Genomic DNA, 14,291 nt, shown 5'->3' on the forward strand with positions numbered 1-14,291 from the left:
CAAATGTGAATTACTTTGCCCTGCTTTTAGAGCTTTTCCTGGCTGGCTGGTCCTCAACGGCCTTAGCTGAAAATAATCCGTATGCCAAAGAGGCCTATTTTGGAGGTGTCCGCTGGTACCCTCCTCCCAGGGTGCGTGATTAATTCTGCATAGGAGAAACAGGAACCTGGCTCCACCAGGGGCTAAAGGCAAGCAGCGGGAGCTGGGCCCTGTGCATTTGCATCTGCTCAGGATTCAGGGAGCCTGTCAGAAGGGAGCTGGTGTCCATATTGAGTAGGCAGCTAAAACCCAGAGTTCTTGAATGCTGGCCTTTAAATATTTCCAGCGCAAGTGCTGTGCTAGGTGGGCAGGTAAGTGCCTGTCCTCATGGGACCTAATTCTTACAGGCTTCAAGCATTTCTGAGGGATCCCTTTCTCTCGTTTCGTCCAGTTCAGTATAGCCTGCATGCACTCCTAAAATAATCCCTACCTTCCTCCTTAATGACTCTGCTCCCCGGTGTAACTTCTTCTCCCACAGCATCCCATCCTCATGATGGGGTTTTGGAATATAGGTGAGGTCCGGGGCCGATGACCAAGAAAGAATTCTTGAGACGTCTTTGGTGCAAAATTGTGGTTTTAGTAAAGCTCGGGGACAAGACCCGTGGGCAGAAAGAGGAGCTGCCCCGGGGTTGTGAGGGGAGGCTGGGGGAGGTAAGAAAAAGGGAGGTTTCGAGAAAGCTTTCATATGTTAAAGAAGATTCACAGGAAACCCGAGGCCTTGCCATTGTCAAGTTAAGGTTGTTTTTCCCTCTAGCAAGGCATTAATAATAGTTGGGAGATTCCTGGAGGAACATTACACTCTGCCCGCTTAAAGTCTCTGTCAATGGGCTGCAGGTTATAAGGACGTTTAATTCTATTTACATTCTCTTCTGGAAGCTAGGCCGTTGATAGAAATGCTTTGTTCTTGTAGATTGCTAAGACATTTGTAAACTGAGGGAGACCAAGGTCTTGCAGGATTGTAATCTTCATTAGTTAGCCATTTGTTTTTCCTTGAGGTCAGCCAGGAATGCCTGAGGAATGTCACATACATCCCACGGAGTGGGGATTGTGGGGTGTCAGCTTCCGCTTTGTCCTCAGGTAGCTTTCTGTTCCCTCATCACTCAAGACCGTTTAGCTCTTTACACGCGGTACATCGGCAAATATTCCATGTTAATTTTGCTTCCTCTGCGGTGGTTCAAACCTCTAGGAAGAACCTTCTGTTTCCCACACCCCCAGGCACTCACGCACTTTGTTCCTTTGTGTGGGTTCCTTGTGAGGAGTGATGGGAGATCTCACACCAACGGTGCTGGGAGGCCAGCAGAGGGAGCTGTCAGCCCTACCACTCCGGGTGACCAGCAGGCCCGACAGGAAGACAGGGAGGGGACCTCGCAGGTGGATACCACTCTACTATTCCAGCGGGATGAGGGAGCTTTCTCATCCCCCTTCCCTCCAGCCACTAAGGCAGTGGGGAGCCAGCACAATTCGAACCCCCATCCCCGGCCTACTGCAGTGGACTGCTAGTTCCTAACAGCCTTCTCCACTCACCCCTTTAGCCTTAAAAAAAAAAAAAACGTGTGCCTCTCCTGTGTTTCCTGGACTTGTCTACTGTTTTGCTGCACCTTATTTGTCCCAGATTACAATTCTTTTTTTTTTTTTTTTTTTTTTAATTCCTGAGTAAACCCATCTTGTGCTGGCGTGATAACTGGCAGTTTTTACTTGTAAGGCTAACAGCCTCAAACTCAGTTATTTAAGCTGGAAATATGTCTCTGACCATCTCTATCTTCCCTGCACGCTTTGAGGATTATGACTGAGTTAGCACAGATTTTCCCCTTAAGTTTTGAGTAGATAACTTCACAGGTAGAATTAATTCAGAATGAGATGCGAGTGTTAAACCATTTATTCAACAGGTCAGGTTTCATTTAAACAGTTTCTTTCAGACTGCTGCATATAATTCTCTGTGTACAGAGCTGAAGAGCAGGTGCAGGTGAGCGAAAAGGTAGAAGGGGTCATGAGAAAAAGAAATTACATAAGTGATTTGAAAAGTGGGATTAGGGTTAGCAATACTTGTAGGAATGAGATTAGGATATTAATATCAGATGGGGGATCTACATTAAGATCAGGGTATAGTCTAATAGGATGCTGAGGGGACAATAAGATTACCGCAACTGGATGGCTGGGAAGAGTAGGGTGAACACAGAGTTAAGGGTGCTGTTGTGTGCTGGTGCAGGGAGAAAGTTCCACCAAAGCCATTTTGTGTTGGGATTAGAATAAAAGTAGGGTTTTTCCATTTTCTTATTTCATCAGCGTGCACCAAAGAGGATTTGGTGTTGTCATTGCCATGAAGAAGCTGAGACAGCATGTGTGCAATGAGGACCCCCCAGAAAGCTACACGCATTCTTTGGAGAGATTCATTCATTCATTCATAGAATTAATTGGGTGCCAATTTTCTGCAACATTTTGGCCCTTGCCTTCCAGGAGTCTGAAATCTAGTCGGGGATCTAAGCCAGGAACACACGCCATGAGCCGTAACAAAACTTCTTCCAAGCAGATACTGTTTCTTGATCATGTGGGATGCTTTGAGGCATTCAATAAACTCTTATTCCCAGGAAGGAAACCTCCTTCGGATGCAAAATCGGATTAGATATATTTCTAGATGGGGATGATTTCCTCAAAGTTTACTGAGAAGCTGAGACTTCTCACCTGGGTGACGGAAATACTGTTTCTACCAAAAGACAGGGTTAAGTACACAGAGACTTGAGTCGGCCTCCTGGGGACAAATCACTGACCTTAAGCTGCTGCTTAAATCAGTGTCTTATTTGTGCATCTGAAAAAGGTAGGATCTGCTTCATGGTGTTGTGACAGGGATTAAATGAGTCAATATGCATAAAGCACTTTAAATGGTACCTGGAGTGCTCTAATCAATACATAAATACTCGATGATGGCAATGTCACCATTTCCATCTGTCTGAGCAGAGTGTGGGACTGATGATGACCTCCAAGAGAAGCCAGGTGCTGTGCCACACTCCACCAGTAGAAGCTGCCAGAGCCCACCTGGTGGACATGTTCCTGCCCAGTCCCCAAGGTGGGGGTGCTCCTGGCTCCGAGATTGGCCTGGGGTGGAAGACGCCTGCACCTAGGTGACCCGTGGACGCCGGGGGAAGGAACGGATGGCCTGAGGTGACCCGTGGATTCCGGGGAAGGAACGGAGGGACCAAGGTGACTCGTGGACACCGGGGGAAGGAATGGAGGAGCCGAGGTGACCCGTGGACGCTGGGAGAAGGAATGGAGAAGCCGAGGTGACCCATGGACGCCAGGGGAAGGAATGGAGGGACCAAGATGACCCGTAGACACTGGGGGAAGGAACAGTGGAGCCAAGGTGACCCGTGGACGCTGGGAGAAGGAATGGAGGGACCAAGGTGACCTGTGGACACCGGGGGAAGGAATGGAGGAGCCGAGGTGACCCATGGACACATTTGGGAAGCAATGCCGGTGCGGAGGTGACCTGTGGGGGGTGTGTGTGTGTGTGTGTGTGAGAAATGCAGGCACTCAAGTGACTCTCCCCTCTCTCTCCCGAGGTTCCTCTGTTCCTAAAGCCTAAGGTGCGGGGACACTTGAGTACCATAAGAGAGGTTGCATGGCTTGGATCTTAGGTCTAAAGTGTGTGTTCTTGGTCTGGTTTCAGAGCTTGTCTGGCCTCAGCTCCCCTCTCCTGCTGTCATTTGGGAGGATGAAATGGATGGACAATGCAAAACACACAGAAGGAAGTGGAAAAAACTGGAGGGAGAAGCAAAATGATGTGGCAGGGATCAGAAATGGGGGTGAAACTTTTATGACAGATAATGGTTTAGGCACATCCTGGTGGAGGCAAAGACCGTTAAAGACAAAATAGAGCAAAGAAGAAACACTCAATCTGAAATCTATCCTGTTTCACGTATTGGTACGCTTTCCTCCTCAGCCCACCTCCAGTCTCTGCCTTACAGGCACACACAAACAGCACATGCACGCACACACATGGCTATCATCCACCGGCATGGCACAGTGGGGGAGGGCACAGGTGGGGGGAACACAGGCTTCCTGCCAAAAGCACGCGGACCTCCTACGGACTGGAAAGCACAAGGAGCAGTTCTCAGCTCCCCCTTGTGTCCCTGTCCTTCCCCAGCAACCTCCTAAAGGCCCTCTTTTACGTCCTTGTTCCTCAGGGTGTAAATGAGAGAGTTAAGTGCTGGAGTGCCCACAGCATAGAATAGACCAAAGAACTTGCCCTTTTTGCGAGCATAGCAATTTTAGGACTGGAGGTAGACAGCAATGACTGAGCTGTAGAAGAGGGAGACCACGGCAAGATGGGAGGAGCAGGTCCCAAATGTCTTTCCCCACCCTTTTGTAGAGTTAATCCTCAGCACTGCCTGGGCAATGGCAAAGTAAGAGACAAGGATGAGGCTGAGGGACACAACCAAGATGAGGGTGCTGGCAACAGCCATCTGGATCTCATTGTAGGTGGTGTTCCCACAGGACAGTCTGATTAGAGCTGGGACTTCACACACAAAGTCATCCCCCTGCCAGTGGGGACAGAAGGGCAGGCGGAGAGTTGGTGGTGTCTGGACTACTGACTCCAGCAGACCGATGACCCAGGCCATGGATGTCAGCTGCCAGCACAGGCGGGGTGGATAATGGTGGTATAATGGAGAGACTGGCCGATGGCTACATAGTGGTCGAGGGCCATCACTGTCAGGAGGATGCACTCAGTGGTCCCCAGGAACAGAAAGATGAGGAGCTGAACAGAGCAGCCAAGGAAGCTGATGGTCTTTGGGTCCCAGAGGTTGACCAGCATCTGGGGGATGGAACTTGTGGTGAAGCAGAGGTCCAAGAAGGACAGGTTAGGGAGGAAAAAGTACATCGGGGAGTGGAGCCTGGGGTCCCACACAGACAGCAGAATGATGAGGGTGTTGCCCACCAGGGTCAGAAGGTAGGAATTTCTTCCTAATCACTTTGTTTGCTTTTCTGAATCTCTCATTCTCCTGGGGCTCCCCTCCCCAACTCCTTCCTGAGTCCCTGTAGATGGCCTCTCCTTAGTGGCACCTTGCCTTTTCTCCCTTGTCTCTGTCTTTTCCACACTCTCTCATTTACCATTTTGTTCCTGGCTCTTCCCCCCTGACACAGCCGGTCAGTGGTTTCTGCATTTATTCGTTTCTTGGGCTCCAGGAGTGCCAGCCAGCAGTGTGATGGGAGCCAGGACATGGGTGGGGGGCCCACTCCAAAGAGTTTGTGATGATCCAGAGCTACTTGCTACTGCTATTAGTAGCTAGCATGTGTGGAGTGCTTCCTACATGCCTCACAGCTACCCAGTCACCTGGATCTCACAGCAACCTTGCAAACAAGATGCTCTTATTCCAACTGTTTCAAGAAGTAAACAGTTTCGGAGGTTAAGAAACATGGCTAAGGTCACCCAGCCAGTAGGTGCCAGGGCCAGGAGTATAGACCCTGGTTAACTTCCATCCTGGTGCTCCACTGTTGGGGGCCAGATAGGAGCTGACATCTTGAAGAACAAACTTTCGACTTACCCTCAGTCAGATTAAAATCCCCTCTGTCACGTGATAGATCACATTAGCAAAAGAAGAGACAAGAACCATATGATCCTCTCAATTGATGCAGAAAAAGCATTTGATAAAAATACAGCATCCTTTCCTGATTAAAACTCTTCAAAATATTGGGATAGAGGGAACATACCTCCAGTATCATAAAAGCTATCTGTGAAAAGCCACAGCAAATGTCATTCTCAATGTGCAAAAGCTGAGAGCTTTTCTCCTAAGGTCAGGAACACAGCAGGGATGCCCACTCTCACCACTGTTGTTCAACATAGTACTAGAAGTCCTAGCCTCAGAAATCAGAAAAGAAAAAGAAATAAAAGGCATCCAAATAGGCAAAGAAGAAGTCAAACTCTCTATCTGCACAGACGACATGATCCTTTATGTGGAAAACCCCAAAGACGCCACTCCCAAATTATTAGAACTCATACTGCAATTCAGCAACATGGCAGGATACAAAATCAATGCCCAGAAATCAGTTGCGTTTCTATACACTAACAATGTAACTGAAGAAATAGAAATTAAGGAATCGATTCCCCATTTACAATAGCTCCAAAACCTATAGGATACTTAGGAATAAACCTAACCAAAGAGGCAAAGGATCAATACTCTAGAAACTACAGAACACTTATGAAAGAAATTGAGGAAGACACAAGGAAATGGAAAATGTTCCATGCTCATTGACTGGAAGAAAAAATGTTGTGAAAATGTCTATGCTGTCCAGAGTAATCTACACTTCCAATGCAGTCCATATCAAAATACCATCAACATGTTTCACAGAGAGGGAACAAACAATCCTAAAACTTGTATGGAACCAGAAAATACCCCAAATAGCCAAAGGAAGGTTGAAAAAGAAAACCAAAACTGGGAAATCACAATGCCTGACTTCAAGCTCTGTTACAATGCTGTAATCATCAAGACAGTATGGTACCAGCACAAAAACAGACACATAGATCAATGGAACACAATAGAAACCCCAGAAATGATGCTCAACTCTATGGTCAACTAATCTTCAACAAAGCAGGAAAGAATGTCCAATGGAAAAAAGACAGTCTCTTTATTTTTTTTTAAAGATTTTATTTATTTATTTGACAGAGAGAGACACAGAGAGAGAGAGAGGGAACACAAGCAGGGGGTGTGGGAGAGGGAGAAGCAGGCTTCCCACTGAGCAGGGAGCCTGATGTGGGGCTCAATCCCAGGACCCTGGGACCATGACCTGAGCCGAAGGCAGACGCTTAAAGACTGAGCCACCCAGGGGCCCCAAGACAGTCTCTTTAATAAATGGTGCTGAGAAAATGGGACAGCCACCTGCAGAAGAATGAAACCGGACCATTTCCTTACACCATACACAAAGATAGACTCAAAATGGATGAAAGACCTAAATGTGAGGCAGGAATCCATCAAAATCCAAGAGGAGAATATAGGCAGTAACCTCTTTGACATCAGCCACAGTAACTTCTTTCAAAACATGTCTCCAAAGGCAAGGGAAACAAAGGCAAAAATGAACTTTTGGGACTTCATCAAGATCAAAAGCTTCTGCACAGGAAAGGAAACAGTCAACAAAACTAAGAGGCAACCCACAGAATGGGAGAAGATATTTGCAAATGACACTACAGACAAAGGGCTGATATCCAAGATCTATAAAGAAATTCTCAAACTCAACACCCAAAAAACAAAGAACCCACTCAAGAAATGGGCAGAAGGGGCGCCTGGGTGGCTCAGTCATTGGGCGTCTGCCTTCGGCTCAGGTCGTGGTCTCAGGGTCCTGGGCTCGAGTCCCACATCAGGTTCCCTGCTCCGTGGGAGGCCTGCTTCTCCCTCTCCCACTCCCCCTGCTTGTGTTCCTGCTCTTGCTGTCTCTGTCTCTGTCAGATAAATAAATAAAATCTTAAAAAAAAAAAAAAAAAGAAATGGGCAGAAGACATGAACAGACACTTCTCCAAAGAAGACATAAAAACGGCTAACAGACACATGAAAAAATGTTCAACATCACTAGCCATCAGGGAAATACAAATCAAAACCACAGTGAGATACCAGTTAGATACACCTGAGATACACCTGTTAGAATGACAAAAATTAACGAGGCAGGAAACAACAAATGTTGGCAAGGATGTGAAGAAAGGGGAACCCTCTTTTTTTTTATTATGTTATGTTAGTCACCATACAGTACTTCATTAGTTTTTGATGTAGTGATCCATGATTCATTGTTTGCGTGTAACACCCAGTGTTCATTGCAATACATGCCCTCCTTAATACCCATCACCGTGCTAACCCACCACCCCTCCCCCCTCCCCCCTAAAACCCTCAGTTTGTTTCTCAGAGTCCATAGTCTCTCATGGTTCATCTCTCCCTCCGATTTCCCTCCCTTCATTTTCCCTTCCTTCTCCTATTGTCCTCCCTGCTATTCCTTATGGTCCACAAATAAGTGAAACCAAATGATAATTGACTTTCTCTGCTTGACTTATTTCACTGAGCATAATCCCCTCCAGTTCTAGCCATGTCAATACAAATGGTGGACATTCATCCTTTCTGATGGCTGAGTAATACCCTATTGTATATATGGACCACATCTTCTTTATCCATTCGTCTGTTGAAGGGCATCTCGGCTCCTTCCACAGTTTGGCTATTGCGGACATTGCTGCTATGAACATTGGGGTGCAGGTGTGAAAGGGGAACCCTCTTACACTGTTGGTGGGAATGCAAGCTGGTACAGCCACTCTGGAAAACGTATGGAGTCTCCTCAAGACATTAAAAATAGAGCTACCTTATGACCCAGCAATTGCACTACCAGGTATGTATATACCTGGTATATATATATATATACAATGGATATTATTCAGCCATCAGAAAGGATGAATACTTACCATTTACATCGATGTGGATGAAACTGGAGGGTTATTATGCTGAGCAAAATAAGTCAATCAGAGAAAGACAATTATCATATGGTTTCACTCATATGTAGCCCATAAGGAATAGTGTGGAGGATCATAGGGGAAAGGAGGGAAACTGAATGGGAAGCCATCAGAGAGGGAGAAAAACCATGAGAGACTCAATTATAGGAAACAAACTGAGGGTTGCTGAGAAGGATGGTGGGTGGGGGAATGAGGCAATTGAGTGATGGGCATTAAGAGGGCACAGATTGTGATGAGCACTGGGTGTTATAAGGAACTAATGAATCGTTGAACACTACATCGAAAACTAATGATGCACTATATGTTGGCTAACTGAACATAATAATAATAATAAAAAAATAAAATAAAATTTAACTGGGAGTAAGAAGAGTGACTGGCTTTATTAAACTTTTTTGTTTGATATTTACTCTGAATGTTTTTTTTTAAGATTTTATTGATTTTTTCGACAGAGAGAGACACGGCAAGAGAGGGAACACAAGCAGGGGGAGTGGGAGAGAGAGAAGAAGCAGACTCCCTGCCGAGCAGGGAGCCCAACGTGGGGCTCCATCCCAGGATCCTGGATCATGACTTGAGCCGAAGGCAGACCCTTAACGACTGAGCCACCCAGGCGCCCCTACTCTGATTAAGTTTAAAAAAAAACAAAACTAATTGCCTTTGGAAGGCTGAGAGATTTGTTGTAAATTCTGTGGTTTAGTCCTGCTTATTAAGATCTATATACCCCAAATAATACTTATAATCCATAGCACTAGTATATAGTAATTTATAAGTTAATTGATAGGTCAGTAAGCATAGTCTGTGAGTATGGATAGGCTGAGGGTAACAAAATAAGAAATAAGCACGGGTATGAAGTATCTTTTGGAATTTCCAACATTTCATGCTAAGGGTCCTGAAATTTTTTTACCCATCTTGAAGACAGATTACCACCTCTTTCACCACTTCCTTCATTAAAGATAGTAGAAGGGAAGTAGGGTCCTGATGATGATGTTTGGTTGGTTTGTGGTCCTTACTTCCAACTACTGAGTCCTAGAACTTTTGCCTCCAGATAATGCTGTTATTGTCATTAATTAACATGTTCGATTGAGGTGAATCCCTTAGAAGTCTCCATCCCTTAGAAGTCCTTGTATTTGTCTGTTGCAGAATCCGCACTTCTCTAGGCACATGGACATGGGATGTGCTGGAGTTGGCTCATACTAGCTCCTGACTGTTAAATTTTGGGGACTTTTGTGAGAGAGAATTAAACTATTGGTAGCTTGGACTAGCCATTTTAGGAATATTTACACCACAGAAATTGGCTAGTCCTTCAATCGGGGGCTGTATTTCCCCCAACCAAACTGGTTGCCAAACACTTACCAGCATGCCTCTGATCACCCACAGAGCAACTCTGTGCACCCTCTCCCTTTGATGTAGAGAATCTGAAGCAGAGAGAGATTAAATCCCTTGTCTCAGACAGTACACTCAGTGAGCATGAGAGCTGATATTTGAACCTAAGTGGGCTGGTTGCAGGGGCTGCATGCCAACCTCAGCATACCGCGTCCCTGCAGGGAAGGTGAGGCCCCCAGAGGTCAGACGCTCCTGCTTGTGAACAGCATTTGCCCTCGGGCTGGGGAGAAGGTAGCTTGTTTCAGGGGCACAGGGATTAGAAGGGTTGATCTGGTGCTGGAGGGAGCGATTGCATGACTCCCATCCTATGGAGACAAAGCTCATTAATTTTATTAAGACCTTAGGGTCCCACAGTCCACAGACAATTAGTCCCTGATTGTTGTAGAGAGGCAGGGGACTATCTAGAGGAACCATGCCAGCATTCGCTATCCCTGTGGTAGGTAAAGAGGTCCCCCACTGCTTCTTTCTGTCAGGAATAACAAGGTGGTCTCCTTCCTACCACTCCAGAGACTACCCTAGGCTTCTAGATATTCCCCCAAGCCTCTGATCCAATCATGTAGGATCCCACTTTTTTAAAGTGCTCAACTTCCTTCTGTTCCATCGACTTCTGTCTGAGTTGGACCTGACTGCAGCAGCACAGAATTACAAAACCTTAGGGCTGGAACAGTCTAAGGCTCATACAACATAGCTGAGTCATTAACATGCCTGTCCTCCATTGCAGTAGGGGCTCATGGGGTCAGCTAATCAATGGCACCCTGGCCCTGGTCCAAATCACAGTGGCTCTGTGAGGTCCATGGACCTACCTAGTAGTCATTTTTACAGTTCCTGAATGTGTACTTGGAATGCATACACCTGGTGTTTGGCAGAATCCCCACATTGGTTCTTGGGCCAGTGGAGTAAGTGATATGGTAGGAGGATGCTGAGTGGGAGTCCCAAATCTGTACTCCCTTCTCCACAAAGACACTAAGTCCAGAGCAATATCACAATCCAAAGGAAATGGTGGAGATTGATGCAGGAGGTGGTTGTTCCTATCCTCTCCACTTCATTGACCACTCTGGTCACTACAAACACCAGACCAGATTCTGGAAGAAGACAATGAGCCACCAGAAATGCAACCAGGTAGTTGTCCTAACTGCAGCTTTCATGCCTGATTAACGGTGGTTTGGGGCTCGGTTACATGGCTCTTGGGTACTGGTGAATGTGTTTTCAAATCCTATCAGTTTGGAGGACGAGAAGCAGTTTGCATCTACATGGTGTGTGTACAACTGTACATTTATGTTACTATATCATAACTCTGGCATCATAACATGGTCCAAAGGGACGTGGACAGCATGTGCTGGTACTACAGTCAGAAAAGTGTGGTTTGTCCTATTTGCTGATTTCTGTAGAGTGAATATTTCTACCACACCCAATTTTAAGCTGCCAGTGTGACTTTACTGAAAATGCAGATTTGGAGAGCTGTACGTGGTAACACACCCCCATGCAGTATATTATAGTATTTTTTTTATCATATAGACACAATAGATGTCAATAAGCACAGTTTAGCATAAAATATAGCTCTTCCCATAAGCAGCCTGAGGTGATCTCTGAAAATAGTTCACTATTCACTTGGCCCAGAAAATCCTACAAAATCATGCCAATCAAGAGGTTCGAATCTTTGTGTTCACTTTAGGAACACACCTGAAACTGCCCACGCCATCAAGAATACGCATATCTGGAAAGCCACCAAGTATCTGAAGGATGTCACATTGCAGAAGCAGCGTGCGCCACTCCCTGGCTACAACGGTGGAGTTGGGAGGTGTGCCCTGGCCAAACAGTGGGGCTGGACACAGGGCTGGTGGCCCAAAAAGAGTGCTGAATTTTATTGCACATGCTTAAAAATGCAGAGAGTAATGCTGAGCTTAAGAGTTTAGATGTAGATTCTCTGGTCATTGAGCACATCCAGGTGAGCAAAGCCGCCAAGATGAGACAGAGATTACCTGGTTCAAAGTCAGATTCACCCACACGTGAGCTATCCCTGCCACACTGAGATGATCCTTACCGAGAAAGAGCATATTGTTCCTAAACCAGAAGGGGAGGTTGCACAGAAGAAAAAGATATCCCAGAAGAAACTGAAGAAACAAAAATTTATGGCCTGGGAGTAAATTCTGCATAAAATAAATGCAAATAAAAGTAAAAAAAAAATCACAGAATATAGTAAAATAACTAGGAAATGGTGAGTTTTAAATATTATCTCTGCTTTTAATATAACTTATAAATTTATAATGATTATTTTTAATGGCTGTATTTAACAACTGGTTTGCAAAATGCCTGAAAATCTAACAGCTCTCATGATATGTTTTTTCAAAGATTTTATTTATTTATCAGAGAGAGAGCATGGGGGGGTGGGGAGGTGGGGAGGGAGTGGCAGAGGGAGAGGGAGAAGCAGATTCACCACCGAGCAGGGAGCCCAACAAGGGGTGCCATCCCAGGACCCTGAGATCATGACCTGAGCTGAAGTCAGATGCTTAACCCACTGAGGCACCCAGGTGCCCCTTTCATGAGACAATATGAGGCAGTTCCAGTACCCTCTGGACATGGGCCTTCTGTACATTCCACGAAACCTCACTTGGTTCCATCATATTGATGATATATAATTATTCAAGCAGGATGAGCCAGAATTGGTGAATATGTTGGTGGTATTGATAAATGTACTCCCAAGAGTGGGAGAGAGAACCCTGTGAACATTCAAGGCCCTCCACATCCCTGAAGTTTCTAGAGGGCCAGTGGTCTGGAGCATGCCAGGTCATGCCTCTAAAGTAAAGGACAGATTATTCCTTGTCATATTTAACACAGTTAAGGGTAACACCACTAATGCCTCATCATCCTTTTATTCTAGAGGCAACATGTTTACATTTATGAGACTATTTCCAGTGATTGACTGGAGCCCAGAACAGAACGGGGCTCTGTAGTAGCTCCACCACATCCAACAGATCGTCAGGCTGTAGAGGTCGCCGTGGTGGGAAAAGATTCAGAGTGGTGTTCCTGCTGGTAAGCCCCCAAAGGAGAGTCACAACACAAACCCCTGGGTTCCTGATCAAGCCATGCTATCTACTGCAAAGAAGTGTATCCTATTAGGCGATAGCTCCTGGCTTGCTACTGGGCTTTAGTAGAGACAGGACTCCAGACATGGGACATCAAATGTCCATGGGGTCGTCAGGAACTGCCCATCATGAGCTGGGTTCTATCAAACCAATCAAGGGATAAGGTCAGGAGTTACAGCTTTCATTACCATAAGATAGAAATACAATGTCCCAGATCAAGAATGAGCAAAACCGAGTGCCGCACGAGGCCTTTGAGCAAGTGGTTCAGCTCTCCACGCCATCCACATTCTTGCTTCTACCTCTCCATTTACTCACACCAGTGGCTGCACTGGGGGTGCTCCAAGTTACCTACTGCTGCATAACCAATTGTACCCAAAATTGGTGACTTAAGCCAACAACTATTTAATGGTATCTCATAATGTTGTGAGCCAGATACAGGGGAAGTTTGGCTGGTGTTTCTTTTGTTCCATGTAGCATCAGCAGGGATCACTTGGAGGGGTGCAAGCGGTAAATGGACTGCTCTAGAGCATCAAAGAAAGCTTTATTCCTATGCTTAGTACCTTGATTTGTCAATCGTAAGTCTCAGTTCTTCTGGATTCCTTTCCATCCACCTGTTCTCTTAGGACCTCCCCACGTGGTCCCTCAGACATGGTAGTCAAACTTCTTACATGATGACTCAGGGCTGTAAGAGACCAGGGTGGGACAGCCAGTTCTCGTAACACAGTCATAGCCCAACCTAGACTCGAGAGGAATGGGAATAGACTCCCTTGGTGGGAGGATTGTCCTAGAGTTTGTAACTACCTTTAATCTGCCTTGGAGGGAGGTGTACCTTATGACACAATGATGGAATGAAAAGAAGCTGACCTTGGTTCATGATGGATCCGCTCAATGCATAGATGAGAGCAGAGCACGACTGCTGATGACCATTTGGACCGTAACCATATAAGCTGTATGCTAAGAATAGCAGAGTTCCAAGGAGCATGGCCCTGAGTTTTTTTGGGGGCGAACTACCATACTGACTCTGAATCATCTACCCATGGGTTTTGACGTGGAGTGAAATATACTTCTGTCCTTGTAAAGCCATGTCTTTTCACATGTTTGTTAACGGTAGCACAGCCTAATCCTGAGTGAAACCTCCAACTTACAGAAGAAAGTACTAAGCTTCAGGGAGGGTAAATAATTTGCATGGGAAGTAGGAGAGTCAGACTGGATTCACTCCTGGGTGGTCCCCGGCCGTATACCATCCTGCACCCTCCGGTGTGTTGGTTCAGCCAGCTTTCACACACTGCCATCAGACTTAGCTATGAAACCTAAAA

The 14,291-nt window shown here is 45.9% G+C and overlaps 1 protein-coding gene across 1 annotated transcript; it reads right to left on the reverse strand.

Moving 5' to 3' along the window:
- Nucleotides 1-4,184: 4,184 nt before the first annotated feature.
- LOC112813515 (olfactory receptor 2H1) lies at nucleotides 4,185-13,849 on the reverse strand. The gene is given in 3 exon segments (XM_073889560.1): nucleotides 4,185-4,681; nucleotides 4,684-4,995; nucleotides 13,840-13,849. Coding segments are annotated over 3 exon segments (819 nt in total).
- Nucleotides 13,850-14,291: the final 442 nt, after the last annotated feature.

Source organism: Callorhinus ursinus, unplaced genomic scaffold (genome assembly GCF_003265705.2).
Source record: "Callorhinus ursinus isolate GAN/ISIS: 27379988/994484 unplaced genomic scaffold, GSC_fseal_2.0 scaffold109, whole genome shotgun sequence".
Classification (NCBI taxonomy): Eukaryota; Metazoa; Chordata; class Mammalia; order Carnivora; family Otariidae; genus Callorhinus; species Callorhinus ursinus.